Source organism: Capra hircus, chromosome 3 (genome assembly GCF_001704415.2).
Source record: "Capra hircus breed San Clemente chromosome 3, ASM170441v1, whole genome shotgun sequence".
NCBI classification, from domain to species: Eukaryota; Metazoa; Chordata; class Mammalia; order Artiodactyla; family Bovidae; genus Capra; species Capra hircus.
In genome coordinates, this window is record NC_030810.1 from 29061674 (window position 1) to 29083735 (window position 22062).

At 52.4% G+C, this 22062-nt stretch overlaps 1 protein-coding gene across 1 annotated transcript in view; it reads left to right on the forward strand.

The window, feature by feature from the left end:
• ACOT11 (acyl-CoA thioesterase 11) overlaps positions 1-22062 on the forward strand; it is a 46814-nt gene that overhangs the window by 17043 nt on the left and 7709 nt on the right. The window contains exons 2-9 of the mRNA XM_018044522.1: positions 7903-8107; positions 9048-9117; positions 14094-14154; positions 15131-15229; positions 16032-16167; positions 17991-18147; positions 19276-19395; positions 20822-20966. Of these exons, the coding sequence (XP_017900011.1) occupies positions 7903-8107; positions 9048-9117; positions 14094-14154; positions 15131-15229; positions 16032-16167; positions 17991-18147; positions 19276-19395; positions 20822-20966 (993 nt within the window). The remainder of the gene's footprint in view (positions 1-7902; positions 8108-9047; positions 9118-14093; positions 14155-15130; positions 15230-16031; positions 16168-17990; positions 18148-19275; positions 19396-20821; positions 20967-22062) is intronic.

Here is a 22062-nt window from a genome sequence, read left to right on the forward strand (position 1 = left end):
GGCTTTGGCTGGTAGGTCTGGGATTGCATTTTTTTTTTCCCACACCACACAGCTTACAGGATCTCAGTTCCCCCCACCAGGGACTGAACCCAAGTAACTGCAGTGAAAGCCTAGCATCCTAACACTAGGCCACCAGGGAACTGCCCTGGAATAAAATTTTTTCATTTTATTTTGTTTTTGGTACAGCATGCAGGATCTTAATTCCCTCACCAGGGATCAAACCTGCGCCCCCTGTGGTGAAAGCATGGAGTCTTAACCACTGGGTCCCCAGGGAAGTCCCATCTTCTGGGATTGTCTTAAATTCTGTCTGTCACTTCTCAGGTGCTCAGAAGCAATGCACTGGCTCTCACAGCCTTGGTTTGTTCATAGTAAAATGGGTAGAGTAACAGTGTGTTGTAGGATATGTATGAGAATTACTGAGAGAATACATGTGAAAGCTCCTAGCATACCACTTGGTACATAGTAGATGTTCAGTAAGTGCTAACCAAATGAATGGCATCTAGCAGGTTCTTAGTAAGAACTAATGGTTTAATTCTCTACCTTCCTCACCCCCAAATCTTGAAAAATGTCAAGTGCCAATACACCCTGTAGCTAGAAGTAAAATGAGGATGTGCGTATAGGGCACTGGAGACCATTATTTATCTTCTAGAATGAAGGTGTCATCTGATGATTTATGGCCATCAGAAGCCTATGGAACACCGATGTCCTCCCAGCCCTCATGCTGGCTTCACAGACCAGTGCACCCACTTTTCATCTCAGAGTTTGGTACCCACTGCTATCCTTTTTACGCTTGTCTACTGGGGATCTCAAAGCCAAATGAAATTCTTTATGGCAGCATCTTTGTGCAACTGGTTTCCTCATGTGGCTTCCCTAGTGGGTCAGAGGGTAAAGAACCTGCCTGCAATGCAGAAGACCCGGGTTCAATCCCTGGGTCAGGAAGATCCCCTGGAGAAGGAAATGGCAACCCACTCCAGTATTCTTGCCTGGAGAATCCCATGGACAGAGGAGCCTGGCACTCTGCAGTCCATGGGGTCGCAAAGAGTCGAATACGACTGAAGTGACTTAGCACGACACACGCATTCCCCCCTTATTTGTAATCGCTCCTCCCTTATTTGGCTCCTTATCTCTGTTTACATTTGGGGCCTCTGTACATACTCAGGGTGTATGCGTGTGCAGGCTGCCTCAGCGCCTTTTGAGGGGAGAAGACAGGGAATAGGATTGAAGGGGTGTTTAGGAGGTTGACAGATGCTTCTGTGTTGCTGGTGGGAAAACTGCTGGGAGGCGACTGGTGGCTCTGAGAGCCTGGAGCCACCTTTGTGGGGACAGGGAACCAACTTGGGCAGCTCCCTCACACTCTAGGAGGGCCTGGCTCTCCTGAGGCCTGGCTGGCAGTGGGCCAAGGTGCTTTTCCCCACCTCCACCCCCCCACCCCTGGGCCCGCCTTCCAGTCCCCAGCCCTTGGAGAGAGGCCTGGGAGGGAGAGTGGGCGGAGCAGGGCCATGTGGGGTCTCCTGCCCTGCAGTTGAATCCCTGCTACTCTATCACTGGTTCTTTGAATTCTCACAGAACCTCTCAAACCGGCTACCAGTCTTGCCTCCCCACGGGGTTGCCATGAGGTTCTGGTGAACTCATGCGTGAGAAAGTACTATGTAAACAGTCTGGTTTGAACTCTGTTTAGGAGTCTCCCAGCTATATTTTGGTAGGAAGCCCAAACTCAGCTTTATAATGCTAACCTCAGTGCTCAGTAAATGTTAGCCACGTGGCAGGTGTGTACTAGGAGCCGTGAGCAGTTGATCTTTAATTTCATCCCCTGGATGATGACCCTGGATGTAGGTATTATGATCCCATTTCTTGCAGTTACGGAAGCTGAGGCCCACAGAGGTAGGCTGAGCAGCCTGCCTGAAGTCACCTGAGTTAGTTGACTTGAGTCCAGGCCAGGCTGATCTCCAGGGGCTCTCTGTGCACAGCCCTGTGGCATGGTGAGTGAGCTGAGAGGTTACCCAGGCCAGCTCCTCCCCTCCGGGGCTGGTGGGCCTCCTCTGTTCCAGGCCTGCTCTTTGAGGTGGTTCTTTGGTTTATTTATGTTTTTGCTGGGCTGGGTCTTCTTTGCGGCACGTGGGCTTTTTCTCAGTTGTGGTGCGTGTGAGCTGCTCTTGTGGAGCACGGGCTCCTCGTTGTGACATGTGGGGGTTAGTGACGTGGGAAACCTTAGTTCCTTGACCAGGGATTGAACCTATGCCCCCTGCATTGGGAATGCAGAGTCTCAACCACTGGGTAGGCAGGGAAGTCCCTGAGATGTTCTCTCTGCTGGCTGGTCTCCACATTCTCCTGCTGATCACTGTAGGGCACACCCTTCTCCAGGGGTCTTCTTTGGTTTCTGGGGACTCTGCCCCACCCCCTATCCCCGCCTCTGTCTCCACCCACACAGGTGCCTAGGACTTTCCCACCTGTTGCCCTTTGCCCCAGCCACTCTATCACCAGAGCCCCTGCTGCTCCTGCTTTTGTTTTCTGCTCTTCTCCAATCCTTCCTGTACCTCAGACTGTCCCCTTCCTCAAGTCTCAGCTCCAAGGCTGCCCTTGTCACCACTCTTTTCCTCTCCTGTAGGTGTTAATTTTGGAGAAGGAAATGGCAACCCACTCCAGTGTTCTTGCCTGGAGAATCCTGTGGACAGAGGAGCCTGGTGGGCTGCTGTCCATGGAGTCGCACAGAGTTGGACATAACTGAAGCGACTTAGCATGCATGCATGCATTGGAGAAGGAAATGGCAACTCACTCCAGTGTTCTTGCCTGGAGAATCCCAGGGACAGAGGAGCCTGGTGGGCTGCCATCTATGGGGTCGCACAGAGTCAGACACGGCTGAAGCGACTTAGCAGCAGCAGCAGGCGTTAATTTGGCACCTGCTCTGTGCCAGGCCTATGTTCATCCCTGTCCTGTGGGAATGCCTGTCTGGTGGAGCAGGTGGCTGTGAAAACAGTGGCTGCATGCCTTAGTCAGTGCTGTGATGGAGATGGTGAGGCTGCGTGGTCCGGGGAGGCCCTAACTCTCCCTGGGGAGGAGGCAGGCATGGGGAAGGGGTGCTGGAGAGGGGGTAGGAGGAAGGACTCACTTGGCAGGCAGAACAGATGAAGGGGTCCTAGGCAGAGGTAGTGAGAGTGTGCTCTGGAGCTGGGAGAGCAGCTGCGGCGGCAGTGGCAGGAGCTACAGAGTAGGCAGAGCCATGGCGAGCCGCTGAGAGATCTTGAGCAGCAGAGGTGCCCTCTCAGGTTTGCACTGCAGAAAAGTCTGTGTGGCCCTACAGGTCAGAACAAGGTCCTAGTTGTGCGGACTGGGTCTAGCTTCCCTGGAAGGCAGGACGCAGTAGGTTGTGGTGGTTAAGTTGGTGGATTGGGGTTTTGGAAAGAGCCCTTCAGTGTTGTGTAGAGGCCTGGAAGGAGGTGGAGAGACTGGAGGCCCGTAAACTGGCTGTGGAAGCAGCCCAGTGAGTGAGCAGTGCAGGGGCCTGAGCGCATCAGAGTGTGGGGGCTGAGCGGGGGCGGGGAGGGGGGGCAGACCAAGAGTTCAAGGGGGTTGGGTCCCTGGAGCTTGGCTACTTGGGGGACAGAAGAGGTCCAGGTTAAATCTGTGGTGTGGGATGGTTGTCCAGTTGCCCAGAAGGAGCCTTGTGGCCTAAGAGGCTTTCCCCTTTACTTTAGCCTTTCCCCTAGTGTCCCCAGCCATGAGAGGGTGGGACAAGGTGGCCTTTCTTGCTCTGACCCAGCTGGTCTGTCACATGACTCTGGCTGAGGAGAAGGGACACAGAGCCCGCAGTGTAGCCGGCTGGGGCCTCGTCTGGCCTTGCTCAATCTGGCCAGGACTGTTGCGGCTGGGCGCCAGTGCCTGGCATGGCTGCCGTCTGAGAGCGCACGTCTTTGACCCTTAGATGCCCTCCCCACCTTCATGCAGGCCCTGTCCTCCCTGTCAGCTGTCCTGGCTCAGCCTTCCTGGCTGCCCCAGGCCCTGATTCTGCCCAGGGCTTCTGCTTTCCCCGTGACTGGCCCTGAGAGGAGTGGCTGGGCTCTGGGGCCTCATTGGCCAAACCCTGCTGGGCCCACACACGCCCCGTCCTCCCTGGCTGGCTGCCTGCCCACCAAGGGATTGGGAGGCCGCCTGGCCTGGCCTGCCCTGTTGTGGCAGACTGCCTTGGAGTCCCAGGAAGCTGCTGGAGTCTGGAGGCTGTGCTGCTTTTCCCCTCGGCCCATGCTCCAGGGGCTCAGCACTCCTCTCTCTGAGGGAGGTGGGGCCAGAGCACAGTGGGGCTTGTTCCTCTGCCAGCCCCAGGGTGGGAGCTCCGCCCTTCTCAGAGCACAGTATTTCCTGCCTGACAAGTGACAGAGCTCCTTAGCTTCCTTGTTAGAAAGCTCAGCTGGCCATGCCAGAGCCCTGCAAGATTAGACCCCAGAATCCTGGAACCAGGGCTGAGATGCCTTGGAGACTGGCAGTTTCCCCTGGGCCCTGCCTGGCAAGTGACAGATGAGGCTCAGAGGAGCGGGGACTTGCTTAGGATCACATAGCACTCTGAAGGGCAGGGCTATGATTTTAACTCAAGTCTGCCTCTAGACATCTTGATGTGGTCCTACTGGGTGCCAGGCACTTCTAAGCATGAGAACTAGAGTAGGAGCTTCTCAAAGGACTGGCCCAGTTTTTCTTATAAGCTCAGTGTTTGAGAGGGTCCAATACAGAGGGAGGGGCTTCTCTGGCAGTTCAGCTGGTAAAGAATCTGCCTGCAATGCAGGAGACTTTCCGGTTTGATTCCTGGGTTAGGAAGATCCCCTGGAGAAGGGAAAGGCTACCCACTCCAGTATTCTGGTTTGAAGAATTCCATGGACTGTGTAGTCCATGGGGTTGCAAAGAGTCAGACACGACTGAGCAACTTTCACTTTAATACAGAGGAAGTGCTTGGAGAATGAATGAGTGAGTGAATGAATGAGCAGAATGACAAGGCAAAGATCCTGCCTCCAGGCATGTAGACGTCAATGGATGGGACTTCTGTTTCACAAAACAGGAAATAGGAGGCTGGTAGGAGTGGGGACAACAGAGGATGAGATTGTTGGATGGCATCACCAACTCAGTGGACGTGAGTTTGAGTAAGCTCCGGGAGTTGGTGATGGACAGGGAAGCCTGGCGTACTGCAGTCCATGGGGTCACAAAGAATTGTACACGACTGAGCGACTGAACTGAACTGACGAGTGGGGATTGGCTAGGTGGGAAGTAGAGAGGATTAGAACTCAGGTGTCCTGACTGCTGGTCTACGACTTTTTGGCCATCCTCACTTTCCTCATCTGTAAAATGGGGTAAATGGTCTTTACCCTCTGCCTGCCTCGTGACGATTCAGCGAGGCAGTGGGTGAGAACAGGCTTGAACAGCAGGGACGTTGTGTTGGGGTGGGTGGGATCTTCCCTGTGTGCACATCTGGAACTGCCCAGAAACTCCACATACTCTGATTTTCTTCTTCCCCCTTACTCTCTGCATCTTGCTTCCATCTTGCTTTCTCCAGGACTTCTTTCTGGAATGTTTGTCCCAGAACTAGCTGTGGGAGGGGCTTGGGAAGAGTGTGGGTAAACACAGTCTGCCTGCCTCCTCCCTCTACCGTCTCCCACACCTAGAAAGTCAGCCATTCAAATCCACATCCAGGCAGCCCCCAGCACATACCAGGCTGGAAATGCCTTGGCAATGGTTACCATGGTGACAGCTCCTGCTGCTTGGATCGCAGTGGTCTGGAAGCTGCTTACAACAGCCTGGCAGCCTCGTGCCCGCAGGTCCCCACCCAGGCTGCAAGCTCCTGGGGCAGCTGCCCTCTTCTGTCTCATTTTGGTCCGCAGCACTGCACTTGGTATCCAGGGGCCCTTGGCAAGGAGCTGCCTCTCCAAGGAACCCACAAGCTGTTCTGGGTCAGACTAGCTTGGTTCAAATCCCAGGGCTACCTCTTAGGGGTCAGTGACCTTAAGCAAGTCAACTTGGTGTGTTGTGAATTTATTGAATTAGGTGTGGAATCCTTGTGAAGGGAGCTATCCAAAGAGTATAGCTCCCCAGAATGAGACCCGTCCTTTCCCTGAGCCATCACTGCCCCCATCCTGTAGCAGTAGCAGGGTCAACATAGGTCATAGCACTTTTTGCTGCTGAATCCACATCCAGGGCCCTGGATTCCTCATCTTGGGTCCCTGGAAGCCCTGCAGGCAGTGTAGTGTGGTGAGTAGGACCTCAGTCGCAGTGGCTAGACCTCTGGAGTCACAGCTGGGCTTGGCACTTACTTGAACTTCAGTTTCCTAATCTTTAAAATGAATATAATAATGTACCTCTTTCAGAGGTTTGTTATATGGATAAAATTTGAATTAGGACTTGTAAAGTGAAGAGTATCTGATACTTTATAAGCACTTTATAAATGTTAGCAGAGACTTATCACCACAACTGGGAGTCACCATGAAAATTGGAGGGCTTCCCATTTGGCGCTAGTGGTAAAGAACCCTCTTGCCAAAGCAGGAGATGTAAGAGTTGCAGGTTTGATTCCTGGGTTGGGAATATCCCCTGGAGAAGGGCATGGCAATCCACTCCAGTATTCTTGCTTGGAGAATCCCATGGACAGAGGAGCCTGGGGGTCTACAGTCCACAGGGTTGTAAGGAGTCGGAAATGACTGAAGCGACTTAGCACGCACGTATGCATGAAAACTGGAACCCATGTGCCTATCCCTACGTGTCATTTTTCTCACACCGGCAGGTGTCCCTAGCTCTGTTCACAGTGTGATGGGGGAAAGCTGGCCAGAGAGACAGGATGGCAGGTCAGCTCCCCTTCTTCATCCCACCCCATCCAGGGGACTGCCAGGCATGCCTACCTCTGTTGCCTGGCAAGTAAGACTCCCAAGTTGGACCCTGGGCAGACTCCTCCGCTTATTCATGAGTTCTAGGATTTTCTCTGCTGGTTCTCCAGCTGGCAGCTGTTCCAGCCCTGGTCTGGATCAGACAGCTGGTCAGTGACTGCCTGGAGCCCTCCCTGTCAGTAGAGCCAAGTGTTGACAACGGATAAGCACCAGCCGAGGTGCTGCTTCCGATGTCATCTGAAACATGAAGAGCCCGAGGAAAGGGTCCTTATGGGATGAAATAGGAGCAAATCCCTGGGCTTGACTATTGTAGGGCTCACTGTGCTGTGTTGTGCTTAGTTGCTCAGTCATGTCAGACTCTTTGTGACCCCATCAACTGTAGACCCCCAGGCTCCTCTGTCCTTGGGGATTCTCCAGGCAAGAATACTATAGTGGGTCGCCATGCCCTCCTTCCAGGGGATCTTTCCAACCCAGCGATTGAACCCAGGTCTCCCGTATTGCAGGCTCTTTACCATCTGGGCCACCAGGGAAGCCCAGGAGTACTGGAGTGAGTAGCCTATCCCTTCTTCAGGGGATCTTCCCAACCCAAGAATCAAACTGGGGTCTCTTGCATTGCAGGTGGATTTTTTACCAGCTGAGATACCAAGGAAGCCCACAGGGCTTTACCCACTGAGCCACCAGGGAAGCCCCATGGCGGGGGGGGGGGCGCTTACTAGGCCTCCCTGAATAGAGATGGGAAGTCTTACCAGAACGAAGGTGAATCTGAGGCAAAACTTGAAAAAGCTGGCTTACAGTTGAATTAATACTCTGCTCCATCCCTTTCTCCCCACCCCCTCCCTCAGGTGCAAGGATATGTTAACATGAAATTTGTGGCTAAAAGGAAGCTGGGCCTAGTAGGGACATCCAGAGAGCCCCTGGGGTCTGAGACCCTGGGCTGGAGGGTGCTGGCCACTCTCGGAGTTAGGTTCTCTTGGCAGGTGGTCTTGGGGATCTCAGGGGCTGGCAGACCTGGAGACTCTGCTGTGAGCTGACCGTCCTGCCTGCTCCCCAGGGCCTGGCCTCCGTGTTCTCCAACCGCACATCTCGGAAGTCGGCCTCACGCACTGACAGCGACAACATGGCAGACGGCGAGGGCTACCGGAACCCCACGGAGGTGCAGATGAGCCAGCTGGTGCTGCCCTGCCACACCAACCAGCGTGGCGAGCTGAGCGTCGGGCAGCTGCTCAAGTGGATCGATGCCACTGCCTGCCTGTCTGGTGAGGCTGAACCCGGCATGGCTGCCTTCCCAGCCCTGGCCACACACACCAGGGGAGAGGCCCTTCCTGAGCGTCACCCTCTTCTCTCATCCCGACCTTCACTCAGGCCGCTCCACCTGCCTGTGATGCCCTCTTCAAGTTCCACATGCTCAGCTTGGGCCCACCCTCTTGCCTGCAAACCCCCAGGGCTCTGAGTGCTGGTCCTGGACCCTAGGGTCCCTGCTCTGATGCTGCGTAGCATTAGATGTGGTTGCTCCGAGGCTGACAGTAGCAAAACCCATGGCATTGGGCAGGGTTGAGTGGAGCTTGGATGGAGCTCATTTTGTTGCCTTCGATGCCCTAGTATTCTCCAGCCCACAGGTAGTTCACAGACTGATGGTAGCGGGGGAGCAGACAGGAGGCCTAACTGTCCCCCTGCACTGTCTGATAGGGGTTGGGAAAGGGAGGCGGAACTGGGGCTCTAGGAGAACAGACCTGAGACAACCCTGACCCATCCCTGGAAGTAGAGAAGGAATTCTAGGACTCAGGCCTGGGAGCAGAGTCCTCAGGATGAGAGTGACTCAGGCAAGCAGACAAAGGTGGGTGAGGTTGTCTGGGCACTTGAGGAAGTCAGGAAGTGGAGGCATGAGCATTCATTCAGCTGCTGCTTATTGAGTACTGCGTGCCAGGCACTGCTCCAGGACTGGGCACAGCAGTGAACAAGGTGGGCGAAATTCCTTGCCCTCGAGTGACTTGCAGTCTAGCAGAAGGGAGAGGCACTAGACAGACAAAACCCAGATAAGTAAGACAGGGTCAGGGTGTCATAATCACGGTGAGGAAAGTAAAGAGTGGTGGGGGTGCAAGCGAGGAGGCAGGCCTTAGCTAGGAGGGTCTGATATTGGATCAGAGGCCTGGGCCATGGGGAAGCTGCTAACGGATGGCTTTCTTCTCCTGATGCCAGCGGAGAGGCATGCAGGGTGCCCCTGTGTCACAGCCTCCATGGACGACATCTATTTTGAGCACACCATCAGGTAAGTGGCTTCCTGCCTCTCTTTCTGGTCTCCTCATCACAAGCCCAGAGCTCTTCCCCCATCTCCTGCCTTATCAGCCTGTGTGCTGCCTGGCACCTGCCTCAGCTGAGGGCCTTTGCAGATGTATGGGGGGCAGCCTTTCTGGAGCCATGACCCATCTGCAAGGTCTCTGGGACAGCAGTGCACTAGGAGCTGCCCCTGTGGCCAGGTGCCGTGGGGTGGGCTCCCTCAGCCAGCTTTGGAGTTGGATGTTGCTCATGCTGCGGCATGGGGTGCTGTGTGACTTGGGGAAGTCAATCTCTTTCTCTGGTCCTCAATTTTCTTATCTTCAAAATGGAAGTTGTTGTTCAGTCACTAAGTCATGTCCAGCTCTTTGCAACCCCATGGACTGTAGCACGCCAGGCTTCTCTGTCCTTCACTATCTCCTGGAGTTTGCTCAGACTCACGTCGATTGAGTTGGTGATGCCATCCAAATATCTCATCCTCTGTCACCCCCTTTTCCTCCTGCCCTCAAGGTTTCCCGGCATCAGGGTCTTTTCCAGTGAGTCAGCTCTTCAAATCTGGTGGCCAAATTATTGAAGTTTCAGCTTCAGCATCAGTCTTTCCAATGAATATTCAAGGGTGCTGGTTAGACTTAATCAGTGAATGCCTTTTGGAGCTTGGCTGTTCTCTGTGGGTCATTGGTCATCAGACTGTAGGGAGGTCCCTAGACAAGGTGCCTTGGCAGAGCCTGAGCCAGAAGCTTGGACCATTCAGCCTCTGCTCACATACCTCCAGGAATGGGGGTCTCATTACCTACTAGTTTTGTTTGTTCGATGTCTGTACTGATTAGAAGGGTTTTCATTACACTGTACGGAGCTTGGTCTTCGCACAGTTTTGCTAGGACCCAAGGAGCAAGCCAAGCCTCAGCCCAGGGCAGGCTACAGGGGCTGCCTGCAGTGCTCTGGCCTCCAGGCCTGCTTCTGAACCATCAGTACCTGGGAAATCAAGTGCCAAAACCTATCCAGGACTTCCTGGTGCCCCATGCGTCGTGGTTAAGGGAGAAGTTCAGCCAGTCCCTGTGCTTACTCATTCAGTCATTCCTCACTACCTGTGCCTTTTTTGGACCAGGGCCCATGCTGGGTTTGGAGTCGACAAAGTCCACTGGAACATAGTCTCTGTGCCCCAGGAGCTCCCAGTCTGCAGGGAGGCAAATAAAGAAACATAATTTCAATTCACAGGGGTAAATTCCAGGCAAATAATGATCTTTGACATATGGGTGCTTTGTAGTACTCATTTTTGAATATCTTATTTCAGAATAGTGTTTGATTTACAAAAACACTGTTGATGGTACAGAGTTTCTATAACATCTTACATTCATATGGTACCTTTGTCACAGTTAATGAACCCATGTGCTGTGCTTAGTTCCTCAGTCGTGTCCAACTCTGTGTGACCCCATGGACTACAGTCCACCAGGCTCCTCTGTCCATGGGGATTCTCCAGGCAAGAATACTGGAGTGAGTTGCCATGCCAACCTCTGAGGGATCTTCCCAACCCAGGAATCAAACCCAGGTCTCCTGCTTTGCTGGCAGATTCTTTACCAGCTTAACTACCAGGGAAGTCCTAATGAGCCCCTACTGATGAGTTATTTGTAAGCCTTTCAAAAAACATGTAAACAATTTTTTACATGTAAGATGGTTGATTTACAATAGTCTGTTAGTTTCAGGTGTACAGCATTGTAAAGCAATTATACTCCAGTTTAAAAAAAAAAAAGGGGGGGAGAAGGCCCTACTGTATAACACAAGGAACTATATTCAGTATTTTATAATAACTAATGTCTTTTTACTATTGACAATTAACTTACTAAGTCCTCAGAACAAGACTGTGAGATCCTGGCTATTAGTATCCTCCTTTTACAGGTGAGGAAACTGAGGCACAGGGAAGTAAAGTAACTTACTTAGGGTCTTACAGCTGGTGGAGAACTCAGGATATACTACAGGCAAGGCAGTCTGGCCCCAGAGAGCTTGCTCTTACCTAGTAGGCTCTGCGTGCAGGCGTGCTCAGTCATTTCAGTTGTGTCCAACTCTTTGTGACCCTAAGGACTGTTGCCCACCTGGCTCCTCTGTCCATGGGATTCTCCAGGCAAGAATACTGGAGTGGGTTGCCATGCCCTCCTCCAGGGATCTTCCTGACTCGGGGATCAAACCTGTGTCTTCTGCATTGCAGGTGGATTCTTCTTCCACTGGGGCACCTGGGAAGCCCAACCAATGGGCTACATTGCCTCTGTTTTTGAGGGTGGGTATAGAGGCACTGTGTGGTGCTGGAGAAGACTCTTGAGAGTCCCTTGAGAGACAGCAAAGAGATCCAGCCAGTCCATCCTAAAGCAGATCAGTCCTGAATGTTCACTGGAAAGACTGACGCTGAAGCTGAAATTCCAATACTTCGGACACTTGATGCGAAGCACTGACTCATTTGAAAAGACCCTGATGCTGGGAAAGATTGAAGGCGGGAGGAGCAGGGAACAACAGAGGATGAGATGGTTGGATGGCATCACTAACTCAATGGACATGAGTTTGATTAAACGCCGGGAGTTGGTGATGGACAGGGAGGCCTAGCGTGCTGCAGTCCATGGGGTTGTGAAAAGTTGGACACGACTGAGTGACTGAACTGATAGAGGCACTGGAAAAGGAAGTGACAACCCACTCTAGTATTCTTGCCTGGAGAATCCCCATGGACAGAGGGGCTTGGCGGGTTATAGTCCATAGGGTTGCAAAGAGTTGGACACGACTGAAAGCGTGCATGCATAGCATGCATAGTGGCACAGGGGCTTCCCTGGTAGCTCAGCTGGTAAAGAATCCGTCTGCAATGCAGGAGGCCCTGGTTCGATTCCTGGGTCAGGAAGTTCCCCTGAAGAAGGGATAAGCTACTCACTCCGGTATTCTTGCCTGGAGAATTCCACGGATAAGGAGCCTGGTGGGCTACAGTTCATTCATGGGGTCTCAAAGAGTTGGACACGACTGAGTGACTGAGCACAGCACATAGTGAGTGTCACAGAGGGTAGTCATGGGTGGCTTCCTGGAGGAGGTATTTGAGCTGCCTGCAGTACTGTATGCAGTGAGAATTTGTAGGCCAGTGGAGCTGTGTCTGGGTCAACTCTGAGTCTCTGCTGCCAAAACAGGATCTGACAGCTGAGGAGCAATGATAGAGAATGCTGGGGTGGAGCGTGTAGTGATGGATGGGCCTGCCATAGGACCCAGTAGAGTGGAGGTGAGTCTGGGCAGAGGAGGGTGTGGGTGTGAGGGCAAGCTGGAGAGGGGCCTGGAGCATGGTTGGTGACCTGGAAAGTCCTGGCCATACCTGAGGAAAGCTGGGAAAGGTTTTTTGTTTGCTTGTTTTTGCTTTAGCCATTTAAAAATGCCTCAAAATGCATCTCTAAGGAATAAGAACTTTTAAAAAACATAAAAATACCACTACTACCCCTAAACAAAATGAACAATTTCTCACCAACATCAAATATCCAGTCGGTGTTCAGTTGCCCACAGTGTCTCTTGAATTTATTTTGTTTTGCTTTATAGTTTTTTGCGTTATTTTGTTCAAGTCATGATGCAAATAAGGTTGCATTTGGTTACTTGTTCTCTTAAGTCTTTTTTTCCCTTTGGCCGTGCTTCATGGCTCATGGGATCCTAGTTCCCTGACCAGGGATGGAGCCTGGTCCCCAGCAGTGAGAGCACTGAGTCCTAACTGCTGGACTGCCAGGGAATTCCCTCAAGTCCTTTTTTTAACCTGTAGGCCCTACATCTCCGCCATCACCCTCTCCCTGCACCCTCTCCTTCCTCCTCCCACTCCCTATCTCTCTCTGTTTTTTCTTGGAGTTTGTTTGTTGAAGAACCTTGGTCATTTGCTCTCTAGGGTTCTCCATCATCTGGGTTTTACTATTAGCATCACTGTGGTGTCATTTAACATGTTCCTCTCTCTGCCAAGAGTATTGGTCCTGCGGAAGGGCTCTATTACAACTGGCTGAAAAGGTCAGATTTGTCTATAGGCGCTGCCTCTGGAGGGGTTTTGGGAAACTAGGGGCTTGAAGGGGCCCCCAAGGAGGCTGGGAAGTGACTCCGGGGATGGAGCCAATTTTGACCTGAGCTGTGAGATGGAAGACAGGAAGGAAGAGAAGCTTGGGAGTCCAAATGGGTGACTGCTTGGCTTTAGGGGAGGCTAGAGAGGAAGAGGAGAGGGGAGGAGGAGGAAGGGGAAGGGTCATATTTTAGCACTGCCAAAAATAGATTTTCTTTGTATTGGTGAGTCAGGGAAGTTCTTTTTCTAATATTTTATCATGAAAACTTTCAAAATTATAGAAAAGTTGAATAGTGGTGTGATCATTACCGCTGAGAGTCAGTAATTAACAGTTTGCTAAATTTGCTTTATCTGTATGTGGATAAATACAGGCATGCCTTATCTTATTGCACTTTGCAGAGCTTGCGTTTTTTACAGCTTGAAGTTTTGTAGCAACCCCGCATTGAGCAAATCTATTGACCTCATTTTTCCAACAACATTGGCTCATGTAGTGTCCCTGTGTCACATTTGAGTAATTCTTGCAATATTTTAAACTTTTTCATTATTATTATTTATGGTGATCTGTATTAGGAGGGTAAAATTTGGGGGGCTATAAGAAGGTGGGGGTGGGGTAGCTTTCCTTAGGAGGGACTGTTGAGTTGAGAGCAAAGAGAATATTGAGCGTTCACTGGACTAGGGGGAGCAGGGGGAAGGGGGAGATGAATGACATTATGCCACTTCTCTTGCCTCAGCTTCCCCACCTGTAAAATGGGGTGCTAACACTGTCTTGCCAACTTGCTTTGGTAGCATCATAGATGTGAATATGCTCTGTACGCTGTAACATTTTTTGGCTAGTTCCCCTCGGCAGAGGCCCCACAAGTATCTGAGGCCCCTGTTCTCTCTTTTTGTCCCTCTGGGTGGCTCATCTCTTGCTTTTCCCTCCTCAGTGTTGGACAAGTGGTGAATATCAAGGCCAAGGTGAACCGGGCCTTCAACTCTAGCATGGAGGTGAGCCACTGGGTGGGTGGTTTCCACTTTCTCTTCATTCTCAGCCCCCAGGCTGGGTGCATGCGTGTGCATACTCACAGCGCCCTGGCTGAGGATACAGAGTTCTGAAATAGCTGGCAAGTTTGGGAGGATCTAGGGATCTAACTTTCCAATGGCCATAACACAGAAGGGAATACTGAGGCCAGGGATGGGGAGGGTCTGGTCTCCGAGCGATGTGGATTCCACTGTGGGCCTTGACTTCCAGCTTCCTGGGCCTTCCCCTAGTGTCAGACCCTCTGTTCAGCAGCCAGGTGAATGCAGGGAGGACAGCCACTGTGCTTAGCCCTGACGTCAGTGGGCTGAAGCAGTGAGAGAGGTAGACTTTGGTCCATTAGCTTACCTCCCACAGCCTCTGTCTTCACATCTGTAAAATGGGCACATGATTCCTATGCTGCAGGATTGTGGAAGGTTTAATGAGAGAACTCTTTGGTGACGCACAAAGAGGAAGGACCTCTACTTCCTACTTATGGACGTCAGGCCCAGGCAACTTTACCCAGCTGGGCCAGTGGTTACTGAGGCACACTGAGGCTTGGATAGCAGAATCTTGACTGTAGCTCTGGACACCCCATAAGGGCTCAAGGTCCCCCTATGAACCCCCAAACTCTGTCCTTCCAATTTAGCCAACACTTATATTAACTTACTTCAAGCCCTTTCATAACACAGTCTCATTTTGATCCTCTGAATAACCCTGTAAGTGTAGGTACAATCATTCCCATTTTACAGATGAGGAAACTGAGGCCCAGAGAAAGGAATTGACATGCCCAAGGTTCCCCAGGGAGCCAGGGCCAGAATCAGAACCTATCCCACATCTCTAGCCCCCTGGACTTGGTAGGTGATACAGAAATACCAGAAGCCGGGCCTGGTGATGCTTCCCATCTCAAGCTGTAGGATTCTAGTTCCTCCCTCCTCACTCGTCCACCTTGCTCTGCCTTTCCAGGTGGGCATCCAGGTGGCCTCTGAGGACCTGTGCTCTGAGAAGCAGTGGTGTGTGTGCAAGGCCTTAGCCACCTTTGTGGCCCACAAGGAGCTCTCCAAGGTAGGTGGCTATACCTGACCACTCTATGCTGCCAGGCCACCTGGGTGCCTTTCCAGGGCGATGATTCTGGGGGTTGGTGGAGTGGTAGAGATGGGGGTGCAGCAGGGAATCCATAGCTTCCAGAAGAAGGCCCCCCGCTGTGGTTGTTCCCCAAGTGCCTTCCTGCTCTGCTTTTCCCCTTCTCTCCCAGTGCACCTCACTGCAGGATTCTCCAGGTCTTTCTATTGCCTTCCATGTCCTGCCTTGACATTCCTCATCCATAGTTCCTGTGCCCAAGAATGGGCTCAGGGGACACTGGAGGGTGAAAATGATATGTCAGTCAACATGGAGATGGAAGATGGGGACAAAGAGGGGACAAGACTTGTAACCATCCAGGAGCCCCAGGTGTGAGATGATTACTAGGGGGACAGTTGTTGTTCAGTCACTAAGTTGTGTCCAACTGTTTGTGACCCCATGGACCATAGCACGCCAGGCTCCCCCTCCTTCACCCTCTCCCAGAGTTTGCTCAGATTCATGTCCATCAAGTCGGTGATGCCATCCAACCATCTCATCCTCTGCCATCCCCTTCTCCTCCTGCCCTCAATCTTTCCCAGCATCAGGATCTTTTCCAAAGAGTCGGCTCTTTGCATCAGGTGGCCAAAGTATTGGAGCTTCAGCTTCAGCATCAGTCCTTCCAATGAATATTCAGGGTTGATTTCCTCTAGGATTGACTGGTTTGATCTCCTTGCAATCCTAGGGGGGCACGCCCTCATGCTGTTTCAGGGAATTTGTCCTGAAACCCCCCACTCTGCCCCCGCCGCAGGTGAAGCTGAAGCCAACCATGCCGCGGACGGAAGAGGAGAAGACGGAGCACAGCGTGGCGGCGGAGCGCCGGCGCATGCGACTGGTCTACGCAGACACCATTAAGGACCTCCTCGCCAACTGCGTCATTCAGGATGGTGAGCGTCATGGGTGGGGAGGGCAGCTCGTGTCCTACATGCTCCTCTCTGTCTGGGCCTCCCGCTGGGCAGAGAAAGGAAGGAAGTCTCCCTGGGATATCCACCCAATGATGGCCTCAGGACTGGATAACCCTCTTGCCTCAAGGTCCCTTAGTGGGGAAAAGGGAGCATTTGGACCTCTCACCCAGTTCCTAGGAGCCGTGACACATGGAAAACAGTTTGTCATCCACTAAATGCATTTGGGTCTCTAGGAGTCAAGGTGTTTGGGAAGGTAGTATTGAGCTTGGCCTTGAGGACCCTAGGACTTAAAAAAAAAGCATATATTGGGTTGGTCAAGAAGTTCATTTGGGTTTTTCTGTAAGATATTCCCTCTTTTGGCCAACTCAGTAGACAGGTAGCTAGATAGGTAGATAGATTGAGATAGCTCTAGGGATAAAAAAGATAGAGATAGAATAAAAAGCAAGACTCTCTTCTACCCCAGAACCCAGGCCCCTCCAAAAAGGCAGCAGCTGCTGCTGCTGCTGCTGCTGCTGCTGCTGCTGCTAAGTCGCTTCAGTTGTGTCTGACTCTGTGCGACCCCATAGACGGCAGCCCACCAGGCTCCCCTGTCCCTGGGATTCTCAAGGCAAGAACACTGGAGTCGGTTGCCATTTCCTTCTCCAATGCATGAAAATGAAAACTGAAAGTGAAGTTGCTCAGTCGTGTCCAACTCTTTGCAACCCCATGGACTGTAGCCCACTAGGCTCCTCTGTCCATGAAATTTTCCAGGCAAGAGTACTGGAGTGGGTAGCCATTCCCTTCTCCAGGGGATCTTCCCGACCCAGGGATCAAACCTGGGTCTTCTGTACTGCAGGCAGATTCTTTACTGTCTGAGCCACCGGGGAAGCCATATTAATGCATACTACCTCTCACTTCAACCCTCTCTTCTTACCCCATAGGGGAACGGCACCTACTGTCCCATATCTTGCTCCTTTCCCCTTAAAAGCATATCCTGCAGATTGTCCTGTGCCAGCACACAAGACCTACTTTGGACTGGGAGGATTTTGACAGGTGGAGAGGTGAAGCAAGGTCTTTCTAACAGAGGATACAGGCTGGGGGCATAGGTCTAGAGAGGTGACCTTGGTTTTGTTCTCTGATCTCCAGACAATGAGAATGCAGAGTCTCCCTGGAAACCTAAAGGAGGCAGTTTTAGGACCCATCAAGGATAATTCAGCCGCTCAGAGTGGAGAGAGAGCAGACAGTGGTAGCAAACCCCACTGAAGGCAGTGAGCTGTGCTCTAGATTCCATGTGCCCTACTTATGTGGGGCCTGGAGGCCACGGCAGGCCCAGCTCTTGCTATGGTCGTCCAGGCCCCTGGCACCATCCATCCCACTGCAGCCCCTGTGGATCCCTCCTGTCGTGATAGCCCTTCTACCCAAGGGTCAGTCTAGATGCCTTAGACTGGTGTCTGGGCCCTTATCTGAGCCTTATCTTGTGCTGCCCCTTTGCTTGTCCTCGGCTCCAGCTAAGCCTGGGTCTCGTTGCTGCTTATGACTGTCCTGCCTGTCTGGTTTCCAGACCTTGGCTCAGGGCTTCAACTGCTCTCCTCCCTGCCTGTGACATTGCTGGGTAGCCTACACACCAAGCGAAAGACCTCCTCTTTCACAGGCCTCGCCCGACGAGCTCTCTTCCCCTGGGAGATGGGAAATACATGGCACCTCCTTGGTGCTGAGTGAATAAGAGAAGCTGTGTGGACTGGTGGTGGTGGGGTTCCTGGGCTGCCCGTGGCGGGGTCTGCCCTCGGGAATCTTCTCACTTCCTCGCTTTATCCCTCCTTGGTCAGATCTGGAGAGCAGAGACTGCAGCCACATGGTGCCGGCCGAGAAGACGCGGGTGGAGAGTGTGGAGCTGGTCCTGCCCCCCCACGCCAATCACCAGGGCAATACTTTTGGGGGGCAGATCATGGCCTGGATGGAGAACGTGGCCACCATTGCAGCCAGGTGCCTCCTCTTCTTTCTTCCTCTCCTTCCCTTGGCCAGCTCCTTCTGGGGCAGAAACCCTGATTTGGTGCTAGCATTCAAGGCTTCAGTAGCTCGACTGTTCTTATAGGGTAAGCTGGGGCCTTCAGACCCAGGGAACCAGAGAGGAATGATTTTCTGTGAGCTTGCCGGGGGAAATGTCAAGCCCTCAGCTAGCACCAGGGCCTCCCCCTGCCCTGGCCCTGTCCAGTCACTTCCTGGATTTTATACTCTTTGCAAAGCAAGCCATTTGCCCTTCTCCTTCCCACCCACCCCACCATGCTCCCAGCCCTTGTCTCCCCTCCTGGCTGACCTTCCACCTTGTAGCCCCACTATTCTTTACTAAAATCCTGTCTGTCCTTTAAGAAGCCTCTTTAACTGTCCCCTTCTCCCTAAAGGTGGAAAGAATTCCTTCCCTCTTCTATAACCTGTGTACCTGTCTTGGACTTGTTCTGCCCCAAGTATTGAAGCGTATTTTTGTAGTTATGATGACCGACATTCATTAATTGACACTGTCATACCTCCACGACTGTACTTGCTGTTCCCTCTGAGAGGAGTGCCTCCCTAACCCTTATCCTCCTCAGCCAGGCGAATTCTTCCACCCTTTGGAGCCTAGCTCCAATGGCCCTTTCTCTGTGTTTACCCTGTGGACATAGTACATAAGCAACGCCATTTTGGGCAGCCAAGGCTATGAGTGCAATAAGATCTCAGAGGAGAGTCAGAGTGTGGATAGTCAGGGAGGGCTTCCTAGAGGAGGAGTTTGTCAGCCGGGCCTTGAATGACAAGTAGCTTTGGGTAAGGGGAGGGCTTCTAGGTAGTAGGAACAGCAGGTGCTAGGATATAAACATTGAAAGGAAAAGGTTTATTGCAAGCCCTGCTCTTTGTCACCTCAAATTCAACTTTTTTCCCAGCTACGCACGTAGACCTCAGTATTCTAAGCTGTGAGATGGGACTTCAGTTCTCTTCCTCTGGGTAGAGCTGTCACTGGGTTGGGTGGGAGTGGGTGGGCCAGAGGGTGGTGCGTGTGGCTCTGGGCAGGCTCTGGGATGGGGGCAGGGAGAAGCACTGGAGGGTGCTTTGTCCTGTCCCCTGACCCCCGGCCTCCTCTAGCCGGCTCTGCCGTGCCCACCCTACCCTGAAGGCCATTGAGATGTTCCACTTCCGGGGCCCATCCCAGGTTGGGGACCGTCTGGTGCTCAAGGCCATCGTGAACAACGCCTTCAAGCACAGGTGAGGGGCTGGGATGGATGCGATGGGGCCCCCTGGGACTGAGGGCTCTTCCTGGCCTGAGAAGGGACATTACCTCAAAGTGTCAGGAACCGTTTCCCCAGTAGACGAGGTCTATGGGGTCTGGACTCTGGCTGCTGGGTCCCTGCACCATCCCCAGGGTTCACTCTGGTGTTCCTCCTCTGGCCTCCCCATCCTGAGTCACGCCTCGTGCTCTGTGTCTTGGTCTCTCTCCCTGGCTCCTGCCTCTGATCCTGCCGCACTGGATGCTTGGGTCACGGGGCACCTCTGGCCAGTGTTCTGTTGTTTATCGAACCCTTCTTGACCCTTTTCCTAAAACCGCAAACAGTTCCCAGAGCCCTTATCTTTGTAATGGATTCTGATACCCCCACGAAAGCTTACTTAAAGTATGCATCTCTTTTGATGATTTCAAAGATGTGGTGATTTTCAGTAATATGTAGTCATTAACACTGAGGGATCAAGAGCCAGGCTGCCTGGGTTCAAATATGGCTTGCCTCCTAGCATCTGTGTGACTTTGGGCAAGTTACTTAACCCTCTGAGCCTCAGTTCTTTCGAGAACCGGGGCTCACCACAGCTACCTCATAATTGCAAGGATTAAATGAGGAGTTGCTGTTTAATAGTATAATGACAGAGAGAACGTTCACTGAAGGTCAGCCATTGCTGCTGCTATTATTTTTATTATTATTATTATCATTTTACTATTCCTTCTGATAAGCACACATTCTGCTGTTGTGCAGAGCAAAAAGTCCTGAACTAGGATCTGTGAGGCCTGGTTTCTAGTGCAGATTCTCTTCCTGACTGTTGTGTGACCTTGGGCAAGTTAGTGCCCTGTTCAAGGTATTGATTTCCTCATCTGCATAAAGTCTGCATTGCTAAGTGAGGGGAATGGAGGCAGCTGCTATTTTATAATTCATTGAGACAGTTGGAGGTACAGAGACAGCAGCAACTGAGCTGTCGGGAGCACGGCTGTTAGAGCACTGGTGAATATGTTTATAATGAGCATTTTCTCTAATTAGGCCCTGCCCCTCCACCTTCTTTATGTCTTTCCATAACCCTTTGTTTTTACATAAACATATTTTATAGAGACATTTGTTTCCCCATCCCCTAGCTGTCAGTGCATGAGAACCTAGACTGCACAGGTTTATTCATTGCTGTGACCCCCAGAGATGAGCACGGGCCAGGGGTGCAGCGGGTGCTGTGTAAACATTGTTGAAAGGGAAGGCTTCTGAGTTTCCCGTCCAGCGGTCTCTGATCCGGACTGTGGGAGAAGCGGCAGGAGTACGTGTGTGTGTGTGCGCGTGCGTGCGTGCGTGTGTGTGTGTGTGTGTTCGCGTGTGCACATGTGTGTTGCGGAGGGGTGGCCTTGGGAAGATCTGTCCAGCTGACGGCATCCCTCTTTCCCCCTCAGCATGGAGGTGGGCGTGTGCGTGGAGGCCTACCGCCAGGAGGCCGAGACCCATCGGCGGCACATCAACAGCGCCTTCATGACCTTCGTGGTCCTGGGTGCAGATGACCAGCCTCAGATGCTGCCCTGGATTCGGCCCCAGCCTGGGGTGAGTGCCCCACTACCAGCCCCCTTCCCTCTCTGCCCAGGGGTGACAGGACTGGGGAGCACAGGCCCAGCTCTATCCTTCTGCTGAGGAACAGCTTGGCCCTGAGTGCCCTGCTGTGAGCCCCAGAGGTGCTCCTTGTGCTTTCTGGAAGAACTTGAACCATGTGTGTGGGCCTCCCTCATTGCTGGGCATTAACCAGCACTCCTGAGCCTGCAGATCTGTAAAAGCACTGGCTTTAGGGTCAGATGTGGGTTGGACCCCACCTTGGCCACGTTCTAATGGGTGCCCTCTTTGAGCTTCAGTCCCATCTTTAAAGAGGGCATATCTGCAGTTCCTGCCTTATAGGATTGTTGGGGAGACACTGATCCTGTGCCTGACTAAGTGGCAACTGCTCTGACCGTGGTGACAGGGGAGCAAAAAGGGTAGGGATGAGAGTCAGGGACCAGGGGTCCAGGCTGGCTCTAAAAAATGCTCCCTTGTGCCTCCTGAGGGCCAGGCTCGGGCTTGCTTCCAGGGGCCAGGGAGTGACCTTGGTGAGGTTGCCTCTTCTCTTCCAGAAGGTCCCCTGCCCTGCCTGCTGCACAAGGCTGAGCATGTACTGTGAAACCTCTGCTCTAGAGCCAGTGTTGGGCAGTCAAGACGGGTGGTGGGCAAAGGAGTGGGGAGCCTGAAGACAGTGGGACAGGAGACAGTCTGTGATGTCCTTTCAGGTCTTTGCCAATAAATGTCCATGAGTGAGGAGATGTTAGAGGTACTAGTTCAGAGATGGGCTCCGGGCTAGGACATCTAGATTCTGTTCCTGGCCACACTCCTTAGTCCTGTGACCCTGGGTGAGCCACTTAGCCTTTCTGTGCCTCAGTTTCCTCCTCTGTAAAATGGGGATAGTACTGGGAGTTCCCTGATGGCCTAGTATTTAGAATCCCAGGATTTCATTGCCACGCTGTTGCTGTTGTTCAGTTGCTAAGTTGTGTCTGTCTCTTTGTGACCCCATGGAGTATAGCACGCCAGATCCCTGTCCTCCTCTATCTCTTGGAGTTTGCTCAAGGTCATGTCCATTGAGTCGGAAGTGCCATCTAACCATCTGTCCTCTGGCACC